The sequence below is a fragment of the Dermacentor andersoni genome, chromosome 2 (genome assembly GCF_023375885.2).
Source record: "Dermacentor andersoni chromosome 2, qqDerAnde1_hic_scaffold, whole genome shotgun sequence".
In the NCBI taxonomy this organism is placed as follows: domain Eukaryota; kingdom Metazoa; phylum Arthropoda; class Arachnida; order Ixodida; family Ixodidae; genus Dermacentor; species Dermacentor andersoni.
Window position 1 is genome coordinate 120314565 of NC_092815.1, and position 25152 is coordinate 120339716.

General features: G+C 43.5%; 1 protein-coding gene across 1 annotated transcript in view; it reads right to left on the reverse strand.

Annotated features, from left to right (window-relative positions):
* The window catches only part of PolA1 (DNA polymerase alpha catalytic subunit), a 153723-nt gene that overhangs the window by 41438 nt on the left and 87133 nt on the right, over positions 1-25152 (reverse strand). The window contains exons 23-32 of the mRNA XM_050188005.2: positions 24605-24720; positions 24369-24512; positions 23278-23400; positions 23164-23196; positions 21141-21233; positions 19659-19864; positions 18104-18236; positions 13873-14004; positions 8582-8657; positions 8369-8467 (exon numbers count right to left, since the gene is read on the reverse strand). Of these exons, the coding sequence (XP_050043962.1) occupies positions 8369-8467; positions 8582-8657; positions 13873-14004; positions 18104-18236; positions 19659-19864; positions 21141-21233; positions 23164-23196; positions 23278-23400; positions 24369-24512; positions 24605-24720 (1155 nt within the window). The remainder of the gene's footprint in view (positions 1-8368; positions 8468-8581; positions 8658-13872; positions 14005-18103; positions 18237-19658; positions 19865-21140; positions 21234-23163; positions 23197-23277; positions 23401-24368; positions 24513-24604; positions 24721-25152) is intronic.

Sequence of the window (25152 nt, forward strand, 5' to 3'; positions counted from 1 at the left end):
CGCTTTTTTTTTTTTCAGGCGCTGAGCACTTCCGCTGACAGCGTTGCACGCTGTGCACAAGGACACATGACTAGCAGTATCATTCAGGGCAACACGAATACTGAGGCAGAGCAAGCGGATCGCAGAGCATGATCACATGCTGGAACTTGGTAGAAAAATGGCATAGTTTCGGTACCTGTGCACATAGCTGCACGACCGTGGGAACAAGCAGACGAAGCGGAAGTACATCTTTCTTACTTCGGTGCGAAGTAAAACAAAAACCACGCAGGCATTCCGTTTGTGTGTTTTATTATTTGTCCAAATTTGAATTCCTTAATTCAAGCAACAGATCACACAAATGACAGATGTTGGCTTGAATAATTTTCGAAGTCACGTGTCACCACGAGCTACGTCACACTGCGGACCCGAGTGCGTAGGCGCAGGGACACGAGTACGTCACCGTCCGACTAGGAGCGCAGTGGCCGCGAGAAGGAAAAACGGCATTCAGATTGAAATTTCAGACCTTTCCGCGGTGCGCAGTGATGTTTGGATGGATGGATGGTTGTATGATCGTCCCCTGCCACCAAGCTCTTATTATTATACTGCTTACTGCTTGGGTTAAAAAAGAAAACAAAACAAAACAAAAGACCCATGATGAACTCCCATAACCAAATTTTCTGACCCCCTATTGTGAACTGTTTTTGTAGGACTCAGTTTTTTGTCGTTTCCCTACTTTCCTTCTACCAATCTTCCAATCGCGTCTCACTAATCTCCCCTATTGAAGACATGTTTACTTTTCCCTTGCTCTCGCTGAACCCAAGGGCTTCAAGGAAGCCAGTGGTGCCTAAATCGACCGGTGGGCAGATATCTTCACATTCTAAGAAAACATGCTCCACCGTTTCCCTAGCTTTACCGTAGCAAGCAGATGCTTCTTCCTTCTTATTCCTCACTTTATAGGTGCGTGTTATAAGGCATCACGATCTCGCTTCGAAAAGTAATGAGCTTCCCTTTGAGTTATCATAAGGTGTTTCTTTCTTGATTTCGTTTTTTCCTCTTTAGTTACTCAAGGCAGGTTTCTTTTCCATTGCCGCCACCCATGAGATTATTTAAGCCTTTCTGACTTTCCGCTTGACGTTCTTTGTTGCTGTGTTGCTCACCCTACAGGCCGCATACTTGCTGGTAAGCTTCCTAGTTCTTCTCCTTCACTGTGAATCAATGTTTTTCCTGTACAAATACCTTAACACCCTCCCAGCCCATTTACTTTCTTCTATATTCCTCAGTCGTTCTTCATAATCAACATTACTTTGAGCTTCCGTCACTTCAAAACTTGTTCAGCTCATATCTCCCTGCACAGCTTCATTTGTAGTCTTCCTGTGAGCCCCCAATGGGAGGCATCCCACTGACTTTTGGTTGCCATCGAGTCCTGACTGTACCCCTGATTTAAAGCAAACAACCGCATTTCCAAAAGTAAGTCATGGAACCATTACACCTTTCCACATACCTCGGAGGACCTCGTACCTGTTTTATCCCCATAGCACTCTGTGCTTCATTATGGCTGCCCATTTCTCTTCCCCTTCACTGTCATTGTTTTTTTCCTGTGTTTCCATATATCTATTGCCTTCATTTATCCATATTCCAAGGTATTTATATTCCCTTACTGGGGGTATTTCCTGGCCCTGAATTGCCACTGTCTGTTCACTGTTTTCATTGAATACCATAACACCTGATTTTCTATCACCAAATTTAAAACCTAAATTGTTGCCTTCCTGTCCACAGATATTAGCCAGACGTTGCAAATCACTTTGCTTGATAGCTAGCAACACAATGACATCCGCATAAAATAAACCTAGAAGCTGCTGCTCTGCTACTGTACCCACCTGTTTGTATGAGAGATTAAACCGGATAATACTTCCTTCTAGGGCCCTCTCCATCCTCACCATGTACATCATAAACAGCAGCGGGGATAAAGGGCAGCCCAGCCTCAGTCCCTTGTTTCTCCTCGCTCCTCATCCCTTCCCATCCCACGTAAACAGTATTTTCCAGGTAAATCTCTCTCAAAAGCTGTAGACAATCGTCACCTAAGCCTTCCCCTTCCAGAATATCCCACAAAATGTTGTGGTCTACGTTGTCATAGGCTCCTGTAATGTCTAAAAAGGCCACATAACACGGTCTGTTTTCTACTCTTGATATTTCAATACACTGAGTAAGAACAAATAAGTTACCATCTAAGCGGCTACCTATTCTGAAGCCATTCTGAAGTTCTCCCACAATGCCATTATTCTCTGCCCATGCTCGCAGCTTGAATTTGATTGCCTGCATTGCTAGCCTGTAAATTACCGAAGTAATGGTCAAGGGTCTATACGAGTGAATTTTATCTTTCTCCCCCTTACCTTTACAAATTAAATTCATTCTACTTTGTTGCCAACTGTCTGGTATTCATCTATCTTTTAAAGTTTTTTCCACTGCTTTCACCAGAGCTTCCTTACTTTTTGGTCCTAGTTCATTAATCCACCTATCGGGAACCTCGTCTAGCCCTGTGGCTGTGCGCTTAGGAATTTTCTCTTCGGCTTTCTTCCAGTTGAAATTTGTCAGCACCAGCTCCTTTTCCACCTGGGTCTCTTTCATGTTTTTTTTTTCTTCAAATACAACCTCGTCATTGCCTTGGAAAGATTCGGCTGTTATTTTTCGGATGTAATTTATTGCCGCTTCTCCTTCCAGTCTGTTTCCATCTTCGTCTAGGATATGTTGTTGTATTGTTGTTGACTTTCTGCCTAATAATTTTATGTGGTTCCAAAATATTCTCGGTGCAGCCTTCTTTTTCTCACGTATATTTCTGACAACCAACGTCCACTTTCACCTTTTATTTTTGTTTGCACCAGTATTTGAACCATAAAATTTTTCTCCCAGTATATTTCCCATTTAGCGGCTACTTCATCCTGCGGCAACTGCACCTTCTTTGCCTGCCTGTGCTCTCGGGATGCTTTCTGTCATTCGGCAATTGCTTCTCGTATCTCCCTGTTCCAGAAGCTTTTCGTTTTTTTTCCCTTTCCAACGAATATGTTATTTCTCTTTCCGTATTTCTGTCGTTATTACACTTAGAAGCTCAATATATTCCCACTCTTTACTTGGCCATTTGCCAAGTTCTTGCTCGACTCTTGTGACGGTTTGCAAAATAGTGAGCACCATCTGGCACACAACAGGCAAAGCTGCAGCGCTCTGCGTGCAAGAGTATGTGGTTAGAAAGCAGGTTTAGTTTCTCGGCTTCTGCCTGACCTCTGACGTGGCAACCGTGTGTGTTCGCTGCAGCAAAAATAATTCAAGACGCCATTACTCCATTCTAGTTTTCGTACATGACATGGGCCTCCGAGTTCTCGAAGCGTACCACAGAAACTGATCACATGTGGCAATATCTGCTTTCTATAACTGTCACTATTCGCCCGGCTCATCGAGGCTCGGCAGATGTTTCCGTGGGAGCAGTAGGGACCATAGCAGATGTCGGGTCACATATCTTGAAAATCTATAAGTCAGAGCGCCTTAGCAACCACAGTTGAATTCAAGTGGCTGAAAGGCTGCCGGTGACACTCGACGCCCCTGCAACCACTATGAGAATACGTCGCGCTACCCTAATGCCTCTTGCACTAACCTAACGTTAACTTAACCAAACGTGGCCAAGATGCAGACAAAAATCCACATGGCAATGCGCCGCGCCACCCTAACGTCTTTTGTGTAAACCTAACCTAACCTAAGGTAACCTAAACCTAACATAAACCTAAGCTAACCTAACCTAACGTGGGTGTGATGCAAAGTCAATAATCCTCATGGCGTGACATCAGGAAGTCGCATTCAACTGCAGTTGCTAAGGCGTTGTGCGTTTATTTCACTCAAAGGGGATCACTCAAAAATGCTCCTGAAAAGTCGCGGACAGCAGCATAAGCCTGCCAAGAGCGAAGATACTGCACCAGGAAAGCGGGCCGGGCCTCTACTACGTCCCCTACTGCTCCCCTGGAAAAATCAGTGATGTTTTTTAAAGCGAAAGCTTTACTAACCTCTTCGAGCGGAGTTTCGCCGCCGCTGTCAATTTGACCTTTATTTGACCGCAGCTGCGCCGTAGCCTTGGCAACACATCACGTGACTCGCCGTGCCGAGCACTGCCTCCGCTGCGTGCGCTAGCCGCCACCTGACCATGTGACTCGCTGCGCGCCTGGCTAAGAGGAGCGCCGCGCTTGCCTATATGCGGGCAACTTTCTGCGGCAATGAAGGGAAAGCTACGGAGGCAAAGCGCGTACAAGTGAGAGCGCTTCTGAAAAGAGTTCTGTGTTTTCATCCACATTAGTTTAAGCTGGGGAAGGGAAAACAAACGCCTTATCAGCAACACTTAAATAAAATAAAACACACCACTGAATGTAAATGCTTACTTGCAGCTTTTCTCGTCTGCGTCTGGGCAAATACAAAACCATCGCACGTGAAAGCTGCTTTGATTCAGTGTCTGTTCCGAGCAACCAAAAGCACTGTCAAACGCTGGCGGACTACTTGGTGCGGTAACACATGTACAGAAGCTCTGCCCCCATAGCTTTCTCTTCATTGCCACAGAAAGTTGTCTGCGAATTTTTTATAGTTGGTGCAAGCTTAGCCATGGATGAGAGCAAGGCCGGGCTGTCTTCACTGAGCGTTGTGACCTGGATATGCAAGCTTTCGCTTTGCATATCCAGGGTTAGCTGAGCTAAACTGCAGCCAATTTTTTGAAGGTAGAGCGCCGTAAGGGGCAAGAAAGGTTTAATCCAGCACGACTTACTCAGCATTAGCACCGCAGGCGCCAGAAAGTCTGTCTGACGTACCTTCAGCCACAGCGATCACCAAAGGGGGCATCCGTGCCCATTACCTCACCACGCGGGCAGCCAGCGTCAGAGCGTAAGCAAACTCGACCCCACTCCGCAATGCGGCATGCCTAGTGGATAAATGCATACAGCACGAGCACAGAAACTTCTATGTAGTGCCTAGACAAAGTCAGATATTCAAGGAGCAAAAGCCCCCAGATATTTTCACTCGCACCCACTCTTACTCGCGCCTGTGCAGAAACGTCGGGCACCTCTGAAAGTTCCATGCCCCGCTGTTTTTACTAGTAAAAACCGGAATATAGGTCGAACTTTTTTTCAAAAACCCATCGCGATAAGTCGACCCTCGACTTATATACCGGACATTGGCGGAAAAACTACGGAAGTCTTGCAACAATGGGCGGATAAAGTAAACAGCCGCCTTCGCCATCGCCATCAGCAGCATGGCGGCGTGACGACGCTGTGGCACACCGTGCTGTGGCACCTGTGACACCGGCATTTTGCGTTTCCATTGTCGCAAAGTTATATTAATTAAAGGCTGCACTTTCATTTTGTTTCAAAATGAGCGGGAGCGGAAGCCGACGTCAATTCACCGTCGCCTTCAAGAAAAAGGCGATTGAGTACGCGGAAGCCCACGGCAACCTGGCGGCACAGCGCGAACTTTAAGTATCCGAAAAGAGCATTCGGTAGTGGCGGAGGCAAAAGCAACGTATTACAACTTGCAGCAACCAAAAGAAAACGTCATTTCGTGCCGGATCGCAGTGGACTGCAGAACTGGAAGGCAAGGTTGCGGAGTCCGTCCGCGAGCTGCGTGTAAGATCGCTGCCTGTGACTGCCGAATGCATCCGTTTGAAAGCGGTAGAGATCGCACGCGCCTATGGACTGGGCAGCGAGAAGCACTCGTCATCCGACTCTGATCAAAGGCGTTGCTCTGATTCGGAGTAGCGCTTGCGCACTTCGTGCCCTTCTGTGTACTGTACACCCGACGAACTTTTAACAGTATCGCGCGACCATCGACCCGCGTGTTTGTCAGCACCTTATCATCACGGCACGGAGCGGCGAAATAGCGAAAGTAAGGGCATGTGTACACATGCGCGTATCTCGTTTGTTTCGCTGCTCAGCGCCATTAATAAGGTGTTGACAAGCACGCGTGTCGATGATCGCGCGAAACCGCTAAAAACTTGGCCGGGTGCACATGCGAGCAGCATTTAAATAAATACTGTCACCATTGTGCAACCCCCCAAGTCGCATTTGTTTCAAGGTAAGGGTGTCATGTCTTTCGGTACTTTTGCCATTGAAAAGGATATTTTTTTTTTCATTTTGAGGATTCGTTAGTTGGGGGATCGACCTATATTCCGGTCCGACCTATAGTCCGGTTTTTACGGTATACCCGCGGACAACTTTTCTTGGCTACGAAGTGAAAGCTACGGGGGCGGAGCTTCTACCCATGACTGTATTCGTACACAATGTAATCAGGGTGCGCTCGGCAACGGTTTTGGTTTTGCCAACCTCACACAACCTCTCTACTTTAGTGAAAGCAGATACAATTAACTCACCATCAATCATTGTTTATTCAGATCCGATATGTAGCAAGTTCTGCACAGCGAGCATTGCAGCGTGTGTCGGAACTCCGAAGTAGCCGTATGGCGACGGTTAAGAGTTGGACGCGCAACTGACGCTGTCATTGGTAGAGCCAGTGCAGCAGTCAGCTCGCTCGCTCACTCATTTGTACATGCCGAAGTTTGCGATTTCCAGATGGGTTTGCTTGGTTTCCGCACAGACGCTGCAAACACTTTTTTTGTGTGCTTCAACAGTCTTTTGTTGCTAAAGTTGATCAACAGCTTCTCAGGGGAGTTGATTGGTGGGCCAGCAAGCGACAAACGCTCACCAGAAGAAACGGACGCCATATTGTGTTTGATGAATGTGCAAATCGTGCAACGGTTTCGGGTGTGCGAAAACTCGAAAGAGCAAATTAAACATACAATAAAATACCAATAGCTGACTGGTGAATGTTACGTATCGTTTCACGTCAGGTGCTGTAAAAAGCAAAAAGAATATTTTCTATTTCCCACGTAAGAAAATGCAAACGAAATTGCAGGACTTGTACTTCCAGCAGCGGTGAAAGAGGCGTGCTTAGTTTCTGTAGCCTTCGCTTCATAGCCAAGAAAAGTTGTCCACGTGTATAGCAATTGTAAAAATGCATCCCGGCTAGCCTAGGGTCAAACGCGTCAAAAACGAGCAAAGGAAGTTCTCTGCCGTCATACCTAGGCAAAGACAAGGAGCAAAAGCCCCCATATTTTCTCTCTCGCACTCGCTCATACTTGTGCTTGCGCACAAACGTCGGGCGATCCCTCCAATGAGCGTCTCGTCAGATGGACAGAGCGAAGCTGCGCGGCAATGCCAGGTTACCAACGTGCTCCAGCGCACTGACACTCTCTCCATCCACGATGGCGCGGACTTCGAATTATCGGTGGCGGTGCGGATTGCATTGTAAATTAGCGGGATGCGTTATATATTGCTTTGTTGCATATTACATTGTTGGCCAGGCTGCGGCGGCTACTTCGACTTATCTGAAATTTCGAATTGACGAGCTTCTACTGTACACTTTTCTGCCTTGGAAAAAGCTTATGTCAATGTAAAACTTGTCCCATGAGAAATTGTATAATGTGAACTAAAGGTATTGATGATGAGTTCTTTATGGACTAAGCCAGCTGTATAAAAGATGCTGAAGGAGATATTTTCTGTTCACATTGCAGAACCTGCACAAGCAACAATCCATGAACACCTCCTGCCATATGTATGGAGATGTTAGTTGAGAATTGGAGTCCTTGGAAGGAAATCCACAAAGAATGGCCGCACGTGTCTGAGAACAACAGTGCATATATGCATGGTCGTGCACGATAACAGTACCATGCCTGGCACTTGTGTAGTGTGTACACAGTATTCTGTAAGTGCTTCTTTTGCACATAATAACTTACACATTGTAATGCCTTCAATGCTGTCAACAGCATTTGCATGATTTTGGCAGCCTGACCGGCATACTGATGCTATGTGCAGGCAGGACAAAAAAAATGAAATGGCAGATCCTTGAACACAAAGACGATGCCTACTGAATATTGCAGTGTACATTGAGTATTCTGCACAGTCTGTTTTTGAGCTCAAGTGCTCTAGTGAACTACAGCTATGGGATGTGTCAAGTATACAAGCTAATTTCACTGTAATTTCTGAAACAGCTGCTTAGTTTGAATATAGGCTAACATGAACCACGTCTACCCTGAAAGGGTTAGATTAACAGAAGCTGAGTGCATAGCTGGGTGACACTTCTCCACTTGATCTGCTTCAGTGCAGAAAAACGAGGGCATTTTACTACAACCCACAACACAGTGTAAGCGTTAGGTCTTCAGGTCATGGTACTAAGTAGGTGCAGATATAATTCAGGTACTATTATTTCATCACTTCCTACCTCGTAAAGGATACAACACTTACATTACGAACATGAGCTACATGCCTTGAAGTGACCGCATGAAGAGGATAATGAGAGATAATGGGACACCTACCAAGGACCTCTGCTATCATGGCAGCATCTGTTCCCTCAATGGGAGCACATATCCGGGCCACAACTGGATGGATTTGTTGAGACAAGTAATAGTGCTTATCTGAAAGGCAGGCAAGAGAACTGATTACTTTCTTTTTCCCCTTTTCATTACTAGGACTGTTTGCATTCCATTGCATATAATGTACATAGCGGAGGCAAATAGGACAAGACTAACCAATTGAAAGGTTGTCGTTAGTCTTCAACTCTTCTGGATGGTAAGCCCTCTGTGAGGCAGGCAGTTGGCTTCCATCCTGTGTACAAGAAAAAGAGAAAAGTGTAGGTTCAGGGATGGAAGCGGCCAAGGAAGTTTCGGGGCAGCTCTTATAGCAGCAAATTTGGCACTTTGGAGCAGGTTTGGAGCACGAATTGCCCGTTTTGGTGCGGTAAATATGAATTTTGGAGCAGCTTGGTAAACATCAATAGGAGTGAAATACAGGCATATGAAGAAAAGGTGTTCCTTATTTGACTTTGCAGAACACTGCTAGGCTATGGCAGAACAGTTCTGCGGAAGCCCGCAAGCGAACAGATTCATGACAGGGAAGAACTGTCATCCACCTGATTGTGGCATGAAGCTGCAAAGGAAATCCATACAGGTTTCTCAGAAACCACCATTAACTGAAGAGCACGTCCTGAGGTGGTTCTTCTTAAGCAGATTTTTTTGCATTGAGTCTATGGAAAAACAAACAACCGTTCCCATGTTGTACGTTATATGCAAAAATTCGGCTTAAACGAGCTCGTCTTAACGAGAGTTCATTGTATGCACCAAGGTACTTTGCCTCTTTTACATAAGGTAGACTGACATTGTTGATAACATAGGAGCTTGGTCTAGCTTTTCATTCGAGAAATGAATGTAATTGCATTTAGTTGTGTTTAGAGCCATGTGCCAGGCACTACACCACTCAGAAATTTTGTTCAGATCAGATCGAAGAATTTTTATATAAGCTGGCGTGTTAATTGGGCAGTAAACAACGCAGTCATCGGCACACAACTGGATTTTCGAAGTAATTCCTTTTGATATGGCATTGATGAAAACTAAAGATATCACAGGGCCTAACACCGATCCCTGCGGTACGCCAGACATGACAGGAACTGATGACGATTTCGAACCATTAACAATGGGAAGCTGACTACGAGAAGAAAGGTAATTTTCCAGCCATTTAAACACATTTCAGGAAGACCAAGGTGTCCTGGTTTGTAGGATAAGCAGCAATAACTGATTTGGTCGAACACTTTTCCGAAGTCTAAGAATATGCAATCCAGCCCCAATCCTTGTTGGGTGCAGACACATGATCAAAGTGGAATTCAACCAGTTGTGTGTCACAGGAGAAAGCCCTGGCAAAATCTGTGCTGGTTCTGGAAAACATACCTGTGCTCACTGAGATGGTTAGCTATGTTGTTATACAAAATATGCTCTATTAGTTTTAATGCTTTGCATAACAAATAAATCGGGTGGTAATGTTTATTATCTTTAGATCCTTCTTGATGACCTGGTACTACCTTTGCCACTTTACATTGATCCGGAACTGTTTCCGCTTTCAGCGAAAGTGCGAACAGACGATGGAGAAGGCGACTCATGGGGCATGTACATTTCTTCAAAATGTGATTCGGTATCATTTTTAGACCACTTGCTTTGCTGGGCTTTATGGCTCTCAGGAGGAGGAATATTCCTTCTTCAGGGAGTGTAATTGCATTCATCGGTTGCATTACTTGATTAACGTCTGGCAAAACAGCAGTATCTTTGGGCGAATGTACCGAAACACCGACTTGAAGTAATTATTTAGGACGACAGCCTTGAGTTCATTATTCGTAATAGTTCCATCCACTGTGAGGAGATGTGACATACACAACTCTTGTTTACGATTAGTCTTAATAAATTTCCAAATCGATTCGCTATTACTTTTTATGGACAATTCGATACCTTCATGAAAAGTTATTTTGGCTTGATGAATTTTGTTCTTGAAAGAACACTGAAATATGGTGATTTTTTTAGGTGGCAACTGATTTGACCTCACGAAAGCAGACGAATAAGCAGCACGTTTTATTAATGATGCCATGAATTTCATGCGTCATCCATGATTTATCCCTTTGTCTCCTAGAGCTAAGTATTTTAGATGGAACTTTAGATAGCCTGATCAGTGCGGCTGTGACAAAAATTAGTCACTGGCCGGTGTAGTAATGGGCCGCAAGCTGTCGCAGAATGCTTGTACAGTAAACCTCGTTAAACCGTACCCGCTTAAACAGTAGTTTCGTTTTAAAAGTAGTAAAGTCAAATCCCCGACTCAGCGGCCATTGAACATAATGTGTTTTGTATCTGCATAAACCGTACCAGCTTATTGCAGACGCATCGGTTAAAACGTAGAGTTTCCCCTTTTCGGTGTGCAAACACAGCGATGCGTCGTCTCCATCGGGTGGCCCGGCCGAACGACAAGCCTCAGAGATTGGAACAACGGCCTCCAAGCGCCCTGTGCATTTGCGCGTGAAGCCACATCAACATCAACATAATTTCGGCACCGTGCCAGAGAGCGTTGTGGCGTCGTGCAAGCGAGGTCTCGCGTCATGCCGAAGCTCGGATAAAAAAGATGCTGGGTGCTCAGCATAGAAGAAAAATTAGACATCGTTCTTGCTGTTGAAAGTGACACGAAGAAGTCGGTGCTGGCACGCGACAGGGATCTGCTGTTGACTACGGTGTGTGGCATTTGGAATGAAAAGAAGTTGCTCGGCAGCGCTGCTGTGATCGCGAAGAGATGTCGGCTACAAGGTTCGATTTTTTGCCATCGGTGCTTCTGTCACCGAAGTGCCGACTAGCGACAGTGATGAGGACGTCACGAAAAGTGACAGCACGGGCGATTCAGGCCCGACACTGGAAGAAGCTACACGTTACGTCAGCCTCATGAGTGCAATCGTCGCGACGAGAACAGCAGCCGGCAATGAAAAAGGCACCCCGAGACGTCTGCAGCATTACCGCGCGCGTGGACGGAGAATACATAACGCCGACGAGAAATCTAGCATGCGAGTGTTTGCCAAGAAGAGGGGGCTGGCTAAAAAGCTGGCACGCAGCTTCAGTAAGTTTGAGTAAGCTAGGCTGCCGCGGCAGATCCGAAAATAACACTTTTGTCGAGCGAAGTGAATAAATACTGCATGTTTTTTCCCCTTTCATCGCACTCTCTCCGTGTTCCGTTTTCGACAGGTAAGTGGGTGATCTCACACTATTTCGGTTAAACAGTACTACCGTTTAGTATGTACCTTTTCTGAGCTCCGGCCAACTATGGTTTAACGAGGATTCACTGTAGCAAATACCTGAGATCACTTGTGTGGGTTATATAGACAGCTGCTGAAGTGGCATTAAGTTTGTCGCCATGTATGACCTGCATGCCTTCCATGGCAGTTAATTGGCCTGTTCTTCGGACATGCCCTCACACTTCCTGGAACATGCGCTGTCTTTGCTGTCATTTCAGGGGTGGGAATGCCCAAAGTAATTTTGTAGCAATATTTGGAGCAGAGGAAATTTCACTTTGCAGCAGATTGGAGCATGCAAATTCTGATTTTGGAGCAGTGCGGAGAAGGAGAATGCCAATTTTAATTTAGTGGATCATTTTGATTAAGTAGGGTAACAGTCGCAAAGTCTCGCAGTCTGTAGCATTAAAGAAGCATTGAAGGGCTGCCTAATGGAATTTTCTAAGCATTTTTGCACGAAGTGCAAGCTAAATGACTGAGGAATTTCCATCGGAAGTTGTGAAAAAAGCTAGGGTTAGAGAATTCCACAAAGGTTTACTCAAAGACGTTTCTTGGTAATGTGACAGCGTCAACTAGCTCAAACCAAGATTCTGCATGTGTCTGTTTTCGCTTCGCAACTCACTAGGCTCACTACTGGAAGCACTTAGACATCAGGATTCGACAATGAGTGATTGGGAGTGCGCCCCCTCAATAAGTAAAGCGAGTGACATTTCCTCCTCTCTTGCCCTCTCATTACACGGGTACTTTTGCCGCACATGCCTTCCCTTGCCATTCAGTATGCAGTTTTTGACTGTGGCGATCATGCTGCGCAGCAATGCGATCGACGCGATTTCAAGGTTTGTGACTGCCGAGATCATGGGCCTGCGCACTGCAATCAAGGGCAGCTGTCATCGCGCCGGCAAAAGTTAAAAAGAAAAGAAAGGGAGAGAGAGAAGACACCCAAGAAAACAAAAGGTGCAGGTGCTTGCGCATGGTAACAACGCCAGCACAACCAACAGTGAGGTGCGGATAAGCACCAGACCTCTATGCCTTCCCTTGCGCACTGGCTCGAGCAGCAAGACAGAAGAAAGTCACTCCTTTTAGTTTTATTCATGGGGCTTAATTGGGTCTGGCTGTTCACACCCACAGGTGGCCAGAATACGAAAGTTACTTTCACATGCGCTCCCTGACCAATGACACAATGCTCTGCACCACACCAGTGATCTTTTGCAGACACCTGCCAAAGCCAGAGCTGTACTCGTGCAACGAGGACAATTTCGATCGTTTTTCCGCTTTCAGCACAATTTTGGCCAATTGGTGAAGTATTCCCACCCCTGCTATTTCCTCTGTCTGTGTCACGTTATCGTTTTGATCAGTCCAGTTGGCTTGGTTGAACCTTGCACCCATAGAACCTTGTACCATTGTACCTGGTCGTTTTGCACATTGAAGTGTTGGGGCGCTCCCTGCATTGGGCAGATGTGCTCGCAGAAACAAAGACTATCTATGACCATGTCAGCTGGGGTGGTACGCCAACAGCATGCTTGGCGCTCCTTTTGTGCAGGGGAAAAAAACAACAATAAAAAACGATGTGAGATGCTCGTTTTCACGGCATCGAGCACGAGGGGCTATGCAGCGTGTGTGACACATAGCACTGTGTGGGTCTCTTCATCAAATACTATACCAAATGCTCCAAGCATAGAGTAGCAGATATTCGAATTTTGAATAAAATATTTCGAAGCAATTGCCATGTATGGAAGTCACGTGTCCCGAAGTCCATGCGATAACTGCATTTGATGAAGTGTGGACAAAAATTAAATTCAACTTTGGGGTCGCTGTGACGAAAGGTGAAGAAAAAGGTCACATCCTCTTAGCGTAACAAAATCATTCTGTGTTCAGTGTAAGAAATTGAAGCAGCTAAGTGTAAACGAAATGAAAGATTTCCCGTAAGGGCACAGGTGCTAGCGCTCAGGGATTTGTGCCTTGTCAGCATTTTTATGGGGTCTATGACAATCTGAGGTTATGGTGTAAGGGTCTGGACTGCAGTACATGCAAAACACAGCAGAATTCGAGGAGAGAGAAGTGATGTACTTCGTTCAGTTGACTACATTGCTTTTATCTCCGACAGTTGTCTACAAAGCTTATCTGATGCCAAAGCCCACAGCAAAGAAGTAATGAGCGAGAAGAAAAAAGCGAGAAATAAAGGGGAAGATAGAACAAAGAGAAAATGAAGTTGGGAAAAGTTTGCCTGCTTACATTGCATATGATGTAGGTGACGGTGTCACCATGGCGCAGCTTCTTGCCGCCTTTGCTGTTGAGCCGCAGAGCAACTTGGACATGGCACAAGTTTTTCTTGTCTGGGTAGTCCTCGGGGTTTTTGGTGAGTTGCTAAAGGAAGAGAAAAAGGTGGTGACGCTGCTATTCACATGTAAAAACATATAGGAAGGGGGAAGAAACCTTAGCAGAACTTCGCACACTACTACTAGCAAAGGGTTTCCAGAATAAAAGCTCCTTTCTTTTGTGCAAAGAAAATTCCAGACAAGGTGAGGGAACGCACTCAATTTTTGTGCATGATCAAGGTGCTACATGAAGCCAAAATGCAAAAGCCTTTATGCTGCGCTTGCTAGAAAATTCATTTTGTTGCATTTGTACCTCACAATAGATAGATACAAGAACTGAAATTTGGACGAGTTTGCAAGTGTTCATACTTGACTTCAAGCGCAAAGAACTAGGACATAAGAAGGAAGACTAGACCAGTGCTCACCCTGTCTATCGCCTAAGGGACCCCCAACTGTCGTTGGAAATAAAGCTTTGATTGATTGATTGAAGTATAAATACCTAGATAACTCGGACAAATAATCTACATGTGAATCAAACAAAACTCTGTTCTTGAGGATCCCTCATGTGCATCAAAACAGTGGCAACTACTTTCACAAATCATGGAATGAAAATTCCAATTGTGAATGAGCCGCTTTTCTTTTTTTTTTTTTCGGCAATGACAATGTAGAAATAGTAGGCGATTCTGAAGACTGCAATCGAGACATGGAAAGGAGGAAACCCTAATGGCAGTTTTTTCATTGGAGAAGTGCTGAAAAAGCAAAGAGGCATACTGGGCACTGTAGTGGAGGTACACATTATCACAGAATAGTCATCTTTTAAGTATCGATTCTGTAAACTCATCGGCAAGAATTTACCATACTTATTCGAATCTAGGCCGATAGATATTTTTTCAGATAATCATATACAAAACTCTAGGGTCAGCTTAGATTTTTATCTAACAGTTTTTAATTGAAATTGATAAATGTGGTGCAATGTGGTGCAGTAGCCAACTGAGGTATGTGAGTGACGTTGCCATTTTGACCTGTGTGCCTGTGTCATATCAGCTTGCGGTATGGTGTTATTGTAATGGCACCAAATAGGCGATGCCACTATAGTGCTGCTTTCAAACAAAAGTTGTGCTAGTCGCAGAGGCATTGTAAAGCGTTCAAGCCGGGCGGGACTTCGGCATCAATGAGAAAAGAGTCAGTCGTTGAAGGAGGCAGCAGGAGATGCTTTCTATGTGCACCGAAACGAGGATGGCATTTATCACACCGCAATGGCACTGATGATGTAGAATGAGATAGGCATGCTCAAATTCAATAAATGTGGTTTTCATTGTTGTGAATGCTGTCCTTTTTTTTTTTGGTTCGGCACATATTACAGATAACCTTTTCTTTTTCTGGCTTTGGACTTTCTGGGGTTGGCGTAGAATTGGGGCTGGCCTAGATTCGAGTAAATAAGGTATATTCTTTTAGTGCAGAAAATTCTACTGCTGTTTGAGCACAAGCCAACAATGTGTACACATGGGAGCTATCTACTCTAAAGATGGGTGAGATCTTACTGCCCAATAAACCTCAGTTATAATTAATCTTTTCATAACCTGATATGATGAACATTATAGATCTGCATTTAACCATGCACAAGTAAACATTGCTGCAAATGCGTATCATGCAAAGATTAGACACAGCTGCACTGTACATAAAAGCAAAGGAGAGTGACAGTTTGACTATGAGACACAGTGTAATGCGAGGGTCAAAGGATTAATCTTGAATATATAGGGTCCTTAATTATACACCAAAATTTAGTACAAGAGTAATTTTGTACTCTGACCAAGCTGGAAATCAAGCCTATCTCATGTTCAGCAGCAGAACGGCATAGTCAGTGAACTACAATGATGAGTCAGGACTATATTGAGACAGTCTTGGGTGCTATGTAAAAAAAGTAACAGATGCAGCTAGCTTCTTGGCCATCCTAGATCAATGCCTCATGGGAAGCAGTGTGTTCTAGTGTACGCAAAACTGCTGCAGTCTTGGACAATATGCCAATTTTAACTCTGTGCACACTGCAGTGAAGAAATTATTTTGGAAGGAATTTAACTACAGTTGCCAACTCTCAGGTGGATGTAGGCGGGATGGCTGCCAAAGACCAATCTTGTTAGGGCCAGGAGCAACCAATCTGTACGTGCGACAAAGTTGCACAACATTGTTCTTCATACCATGTGGCAATTTACAACAAGAAAGATTAAATAGTTGTTTGTCTATCGTGGCTATTATACAGGTACAGTCTAAGCTACAATATTCAAGTGCCAAGAAAATCTCATTGTTATAACTGATATTGTTATAACTGGGTTGCACGAAACAAAGCCAGGGGTTAAACACTCAAACATTTTAGCCAGACAGAGAGAAGCACAGTGGAACGCACTAATAGCATTACGGTTTTAATACTCAAATGCAACAATGAGCAGCTACACTACCCTGAACTCTTGTGTGTGTGTGTGTTCTCTTGTAAAATAAACCACTTGATACAATTTTTCCAAGCCGCCATATTAGCTATAACAATTAAATCTGGCTGCTTGGTGTCTGTGCCAAAAATAAAAGGAATGTGGAAACAGGAAAAAAGAAAATGCGAGCCACTTTGCCACATTCGTCCGTGCTGCACACCCCACATGGCATGTCTGCGCAAAGGCGGGTGTGGCAAAGCAGCTTGCGTTATTATTTTTTTGCCGTCTTTTTCCGAGGCAATGCGACAAACACATGCCATGTGGGGCATGTCTTTGCGGACACCGGGGTGTGTAGCACAAAGGCCAGTGTGCTAAGCAGCTCACTTTTTTTTATGTAAGAGCATCAAATGGCTCATTAACCCTGTCGATTTTTTTCGCCATATGCGAACACTTGGCGCCGTGAACAAGTCCAAAAATGGTTGATGCCGTATATTTATGGCGCCGTCTGTACGTTTAAAAAGTGTGCCCATTTCCTAACTTTTTCTTTTCTGTCATGTGCTGCCACTATGTGGGAATACTGTACAGGGAATTTTCTTCGCGCACCTCCCTTTCTCGGTTTCCGTTGCATGGTTTGCTCTAGCGCTAGTTTGCTCCCGCATGTCTATATAATACCGCTGGCGCATTGGCGCACGCGCGGGCGGGCGGCTGTTCGGGTTTTGTTCCGCGGGCGGTTTCGGCTTCTTGTGCTCGCAAAACTCGTGGCTATCTCGTTACTAATTGCTCAAAGGGTGACCGCCTCTTTCTCGCTCGTTTAGTGCTCACAGGGGTGCGCATAGGAAGGATGCCGCCGTGCATGCATTTCCGTTGCTTGTTTTTTCTTTTTTTTTTACTCTCGCGAAAACTAATTGCCTCTGGTTGGCAATAAGATGAATATTAACGGAAGATTGTCACACGTTGTGCTTCTTTGACACGCACACAACAACACATTGTTCTTGAGTGCGTGCACCTACGCAGTTAGATTACGCTATGGATGTACATATTAGTGTAAGAGCAGGAACATTTGAGTCTTGCGAAATATTTTCATGTGCGCATTTTCAAGGCCTTGAACTATGTGTACAGAAATGCATCAAATTTTTAATTCTTATAAGTTTATTTCCTTTTTTATTCTTGTTATTCATGAATGAATAGTACGTATATACCAATGAAAGATATTTTTTCTCACTCTACGGTCACCCTAGAAAAATTGCAGTAATATTTTTTCAAAATAAGTCCCTAGGAAGAATTGGAACCTGCAATTAAAAAAAATCAACCGTGGGCAGTCGCATATGGCAAAAAAAATCGACCCTCAAAGGGTTAAGCAGTACTACTGTTTAGTGTGTACTTTTTCCGAGCTCCAGTCACCTACGACTTAACGAGGTTTCACTGTATAACAAGAAAACCTGGTTCATCGATTGTTATTCATCAGAAAAAGAGCAAGAATCTGGACATTTGGCTGTCCTGACTGGGTCAAGTTGGGACTTGGGACATTTTCCCAAAAGTCGGGATTGTCCCACTAAACTTGGGACAGTTGGCAAACCTAAATGCAAAACGAAAGCTTTGCATGCAATCAGAAAAAGCTTCATGCTTTAGTGCATGTGCCAGACAATAATTATCACCAATACGCATCATCACGATGTCTTGCATTCTGGTTTAAACTGTAGGCCTGGTAGAAAGCTGAATCAAACTTACCTTTGTGATGCAGTAATCTGACAATGGAAGCGAGTTCTCTTGAATCTTGGTAGCAAGCTGCATTAGGAAAGTGTTAATCTTATCTATGATTTCTTCCCGCAAGCTCTCTGACAAGATTTGGTCGATGACAAACCTGGAAAGAATGAGAAGCACGGTTCAGAACATGGGGAAATAAGAGTATTGTTTAGTTTAGCCCCAACGTCTACGCATCAGTGCCTGGTGTTCGATTAGAAATAAAATATTCCCTGTGTTGTGCGCAAACTTTGAACAAACTGCATAACTAAGACAGCGAGTAGCCTCTATTTACAACTCTCTGATAATATCACGATTTTTTTTAATTTTTAATTTTCTAAAAGCAATAATTAAAATGAAGGCGGTCAGGATGAGCCGTGGCTTTAATGCCCTTGTGCTTGCATGCATCTCAATGATACATATTTCCCAGGGCCTCGAAAGATATTCGTATATTTCAACATTTGTGTGATCAAAAGCTGACCACAATCACTGCGCTAAAGTGAAGACAACAAGTAACAAGACAACAAGGTGAAAATAGGAATGTCCTTGATGGCTGTTTGGACCTTAATTTCCTCAATGTCGCCAAGCAGTCACTTTTGGATTATATGGTACTCTGTGCTGGTTCCTTCAGCTACATGCCATCATCCGCTGCATGCTGCAGTACTTGCTTTTCGGATACGCTTGTCTCTTTGCAAGGATCATGGGAGACCAAGATGTCATACGCAAACTTTGCAACTGCATACAATGGCTGCACTCCTCCTACTCTGAAAGGTCTCTCAACGCTTCAGAAGTTTGCGTCATCCATCTCAATTAGGTAGGGCATTCGAGTCATCTGGAAACACAATGCATTGTACTAACTGCGTTTTGGCCGGGAATTTTTCAAATAATTTGTACCGTATTGAAAACCAGATCACCTGTGATCACATTATTGAGATTTGACTGTATGCAAATGAGTGTGACAATTTACATGCTGCAGGTTCAGCTTTGCTATGTCGTGAGCCCCAGTTCGAGTTAACAAGAGAGATGTTTTTGAAGGATGTGGCCAATATTGTGTGCACACCTACATTCCCAATCCTCCAACTCTCCAAGAAAGCTTATGCAGCTATGTACTATTCAGCTAGGTACCATTCAAAGAGCATCAAACATAATAAAACAAACATACACATATGCACAAACAAGAAATTAAAGCTATAATTGAGCCACAGTAATTGCCTTAAGCTTTTATGCAGATTTCCAAGTTAAAGACATGTAAAAGCAGGTTATACTGAGAAACCTAACACTGATCTGTACATGCTGTGCCATAAGCATAAAATTAAAAGTTAAATTAAAATAAAGTTAAAAGGTTGCAGTGGTGCTGCATCTCATCAATACACTAAACACGGTTTGTCTTCTGAAAGTGAACCACAGCAGAGGATTTGCTATGAATTTACATGAACCACAATAGCAGAGAATTAAAACTCCGGGACCAAATCAAAGCAGTAGATAATTTTTGGTTGCAAGTATGAAGAAACAAGCAGGCACATGTAAAGTACAGAAGTCTTACTGGCCGGTCTTTCTGGCTACTTCTGACCAATCACGTCGTACCACATCCAGTCCCTTCAGCTGCTTGGTTTCAAGAGGCACATTGTTGGGTCCAAATGTGACACACACTGCCGCATACTTCTTTTTTTTCAAAAGCAACATCGACTTGAAGATGCCATCAATGTCAATTTCGAGCTGCTTGTAGAACCTATTTATTTCTGCCTTGATCTGCACGAGATGCGACAGGCAGCTGTTACTAGCATGCTGCAGTAAACACATCACCATGGCGTCCGTTAGGAAAACACTGGCAAATGATATCAACAAATGCACAGAAAACAAACTATAAGAGTTGAATATTTAACAATTTGATATTTATTTTCTTGCATAATGAAGCTCTTCAAAGGCACAGAATCACTGTGAGAGCATGCAAAACTCAATGATCAATTTTAATTAATGAGAGTCTTTGAAAAAAACCAAATGCCTTCTATTTAGAGCTAAAGCAATCAAGAGAAGCAAGGTGTATAAAAAAATTGTAGCCATTTCACTCTGTGAATGTGGGCTGCCAGCGGAGCTGTAAAAGAAGACAAAGCACACCACTGAGTGTAAAAGTTTACTTATTTTGGGACTTTTCTGTTCTGCATGTGAAGAATACTCTGTGAACACGCACAATGGCTGCTAATAATGGCTCAATCTGTCTAGGTGTCCAAAGTGAAACGCACAGGTGTCTCAAGCTGTTGGCTTGCCCGCAAAAAATTAATAAGGGCGTTCTGTGCCGCTTATCGATGCATGCGTCTGTGGGAAAATGGTTTCAATGTTGGGCTTCTGTGCTAGAGGTCCTGTGTTTGAATCCTGCTGATGATTTTAATGACGTTTAATTATTTATTACACAGTATTTCGTTGAAACTGACAAATTTACAAAGTCGAAGAGATATTTAAAGCCAGAAGCACGAAGTTTAGGCCAATGCATGCACTTCCTATAATTCCCATGCTGGCTGAACCACCCTTATTGCAGCTCCCGTAGACACTAGCGTCAGAGTTCCCTCTAGTAATTATTGCATGAAACTATGTATTGGGTGGTTTCTTAGCTTCCCTCTTGCTAAGCTAGGTGGCAGCACATGCCTTACTGGTTTGCCTTGCCTCTTCATAGAGGGCGCGCGAGTTTTGAGGCATGGACATTGAAAAATGTATGGGAGGGTGGACACATAACGCTCCACTGTAAAAGAGAAAGTGATAAAAATAGGAATAGTACAGAGGAGAGTGCAATAAAGAGGAAAGCAAGTTAAATCAACATTTTTCCTAACAAAAGCATTTCAGTGATCTGCTAAAGGATGGTGAAATCGTTATCTGTAACACAGATACAAATCCTAAAACAGTAAAATGAAAAGCAAAATGAAAAAGAGAATGCGCAGCAATGATCTATAACATGCTTATGACACAGTACAGTACATCATAACAGATATTGTTTTAGCAAGTTATGCAGCTCATGCTGTGCCACACATCTCACCTTGTTTCCCATTTTTGTGACCTCTTTAATGTCTCTTGAATTGGTGTTGATCATGATAGAATCAGTGTCTCCATAGATGACCTCAAAGCCCATCTACAATAAAGTTGTAAACCATATCACATAAGTATCACATAAGTACGTAAGCTGTTCTCACAGCTCATGTACTGTCAGTTTACGAGTATTTCTTTATCCTTATGTTGTCCCACTACTAAATTTTAGTGCGAAAATGCGCAAACTCGTAAAGCTTTCAGTTTGACTAAATTTTTATTAGGCCATGCCAGCAATGCTGCTCAGCACTGCACCTAGCACCCACTCACTTTCTAGTTGAAGCATTGTGCATGCCGGAAAAAGTGTGTTGCTCTTTGTTGGATACAATCGATGTGAAAAGAAGTGTCATGTAATTTTCCTGCCTGTAAGAACAAATCTGCTGCAGTTTGATTAAAGGAGCTAGTTAGTTGGAAACTCTAACATTAAAATGTGCATGCACAAACATGACATAGACTGCAGAAAGGTGATCTAGTTCATTTTCTTATTGTGGTGCCTCAAAATTGTACCTTTATCCAGCACGTCCTTTTTTTCTATTACTGTTGTTGTAGGGGCTTTAGAAATGAATCTATATATATTGGTGAGAACCCCCACACAAGGCTCTGCATTGTCAACCTCGATGCATGAAGTACATGGCAAAAACATTGTCATCATCTGCTACACTACATGGTGGCTTGCGCATTAGCAGCATTGTCAGGCAGTAGAGGGTCCGCAAACTCAGCTGCGCTGACAAATGGTAGCACAGCTTGGCTTCAATGCTTGTCATAGAGAGAATACTCACTTCAACATAAACATGAGGATACCAAGGTAATCTGCTTGCTTCATCACAAGTCTGGCTCATCAGAGGTACACAAGATCTACGAAAAGCTAAGCAGTTGTCTCTGAACTGCTCAACTAATTGGATAATTCTACTCTGAGCACCTTGTCTTACAAATCTTAAAATGTGTCTGTACTCTCACTGGCCAGCTGGAAGGCAATACGAAAACATGCCTCTATTTTCTCCCACTCTTAAAAATTCTGTAAGTGAAAAGAACAAGTGTATCCGAGGGGCTCAATTATTTGCTATTATAGTTACAGTCATGCTTGTAACTCTCAATTCACTGTGTCACGAGCCACTTCACTCAGAAAGGTTAGCCCCGAATTAACTACGCATAGGCCTAGCAGCAATGAGCCAGCAGCAGCCCAAATCGTGCACAATCTATGTCCAGCAAGGACATTACATGGATGTGTAGCTTTTTACAGATCAGATGAAACTATGAGCGACATAAAGACAGCTTTTGAGCAGTGCAAGTGCAACATGAAGCCAGCTTGGCATGATTGAGTCAGGTGTGTTAAGGGTGCATGACCTTGTTTCTTTTAACAAAGGCTGTGCAAGCCTTCCTTAAAAAAAAAAATATATATATATATATATATATATAGAGAGAGAGAGAGAGAGAGAAAACAACATGCAGCAGATCCAATGAGTTGGAATCTATATACAGCGGATCTTTGTATGAGTGCATAAACAGTTGAAACATGAGTAAATGCATGCACGCGTATGCACGCACACACACACACACAAGTGCGAGTGCACGCAAATTATACCGTGCCTTTTGTTAAGCAGAGTTGCTGACTACTAGTGAGTACGATGAACGGCTTGAATGCATCACGGTTTCAGAGGCAGCATGTGTGAACATACATAACGCGATTCGAATCCGTTCTATCCACAAGAAACGATTACTGAGCAGCTGCGGATGTGCGAAGGCGGGCTTTCTCATTCTTTTTTTTTTCTTGCCGCCACATGGCTGGCCCTGGTGCTGCCGTAGATGTGAGCGCCATCTGGCTGTGTTGCTAGGAACCTAGCGGCGTGCGTACACCGTACTCCGCTGTGATTGGTTGTCCTATTCGGAAAGGGCCACGCCATAGCCGCAGTGACGAATCCTGGTAAGGTTTGCAAAGAAAAGCATCGCTTTTAAAACGAAAAAACAGGGGAAGTAACCTTTTCAACAAGTTCTTTGGACTGCATCAGGATCTGGAAAAAGAGAAGGAAGGATGGCATTTTATGTGCTGCTCTCGTATACCGTTAAGCAATGCTGGGAGAATAAAAACTAACCTCCCTGCCTCTGCTTGTGATGAGCGCTGCCAGAGGCTTTGCGTAGAAACGAGAGTTTGAGAACCCCAGACATCCATACATGCTGTTCGCTGTCAACTTTAATGCCTTCTGCCTGATGTCATACTAAAAGAGAAAGATAATTTCACTGTTCAAGCCTTCAGCATAATAAAGTCGCGACTGAAAGTACTATGTAATAACCCAAAGTAGTAGAGTTACCAAGAGAAAGCGAGGGAGAGAAAAGCACCAGAAGCAATATAAATCTACCAGCAATTTATGGCAAGTATATGGTGGTGATAGAATATTTACAACCTTGGTATTTACAATCATGCGAGTATGTGGGGCCTTTATTTGTGCAGTATTAATGATCAATGACACAATAAAAGAAAGAAACTCATGGACATGTATAGGCTCAAGCGATTTACTCCACCACAGCTGCAAAAACCTTGAGCACATTTTCATACATTTAGGAACAGTGGGTTTATGAGAGTGTGGTACAATGACATAATGCTTATGTGCAACATACACAGTGACCAATGACATAAGCAGCCAATGTTATAATATGACTCAAGTAAATGGTTGCAACTTTTGATCCCTCATATGGAGAAGCAGAACTCACTCATACTCATCTAGTTGGCATGGCCGATCTCATGGGAAAGGGATTTGAAGTAGGATTAGACAATGAGTTTCTAAAGACGCAGGAATGGCTAAAGGGTTGATGTTCCAAATCTAATACTAGTATGCTTATTATCAATGTTTATCATTTGGGGTCCTATGAGCCAAACTTTAGGGCCAACCTTTTAGTACAGTAATGCTACATACTGGCACCACAGAAACTTGGCCTATGCAATGCGGGATCAAAGCTTTGGCCCTTTACCCGTAGCAAAATGCCTTAGCCATTGCTATTATGCACCAATGCATAGTGGCAGCTTTATCAGCAACAAGATATTATATATGCAAATTCTTCCTTAATTTGTAGGGAATGTCAGAGCAGGAAAAATTTAAACTGTTAGTAGATTTTAATGCACATACTGCATAGTAGGCAGTGAATAGACTACCCCAAGTAGTCATTTGTTGTTAGTAATGTAACTCACCTGCTGGTATAACTCAGAGTCGCCCTCAGCACCCTTCATTAATGACTTGACTTGCTTTCTTCTCTCAACAAGCTTTCGAATTTCAGAAGGTAGTATGCCCTGTTCCAAAGTAGGGCTAGGCAATTTAGGAATGTAATCTTCATCCTGCAAGCGAGTCAGCCAAAAATACAAAATACTTTGTGATCGGCTATCATCTTGCTTTTTCTTATGAGTATATGCTGTTCAAATCCACGAACCTTTGACTCATCACTGCCAGAAACGCTAACAGTTGTGAAACAAATGTTGTACTCTTGAATGATGGATGGGTACAGACTGTTGAAGTCCATCAGCAGAATAAACGAGTCATAAAAACCTACAAAGAGAGCAAATCTGTTAAACATTTTTGCCTCGCCTTGCATAAGTTCTGACTGTAAAGCACAAAAGTGAGCCATGTAGGCAAGTGACATAAAGCTACCACAAATTAACCCTAAAAAGTAGATGTGTGCAAATACTTGAATAATACGAATACAAATCGAATCGTGAATGTTGGGATAATTTAATTCACAAATCGAGTATCTACCACTCAGTTTTTTGAATACGATCTGTTATGTTAAAAAAAGACCCGGTTGAGGTCAGTGCCTCAAATGTTCCATGGCGCACAGTCTGTTGGTACAGTCAACTTCAGTTTATTCGACCTTGACAAAACCAGCATAACTGATATAACTGAACAACATGAAGAAAAAATTTCAAAACACAACCGCTGATTCATTTGGCAGTATTTGCTCTAGTCTAACACACCTCCGAA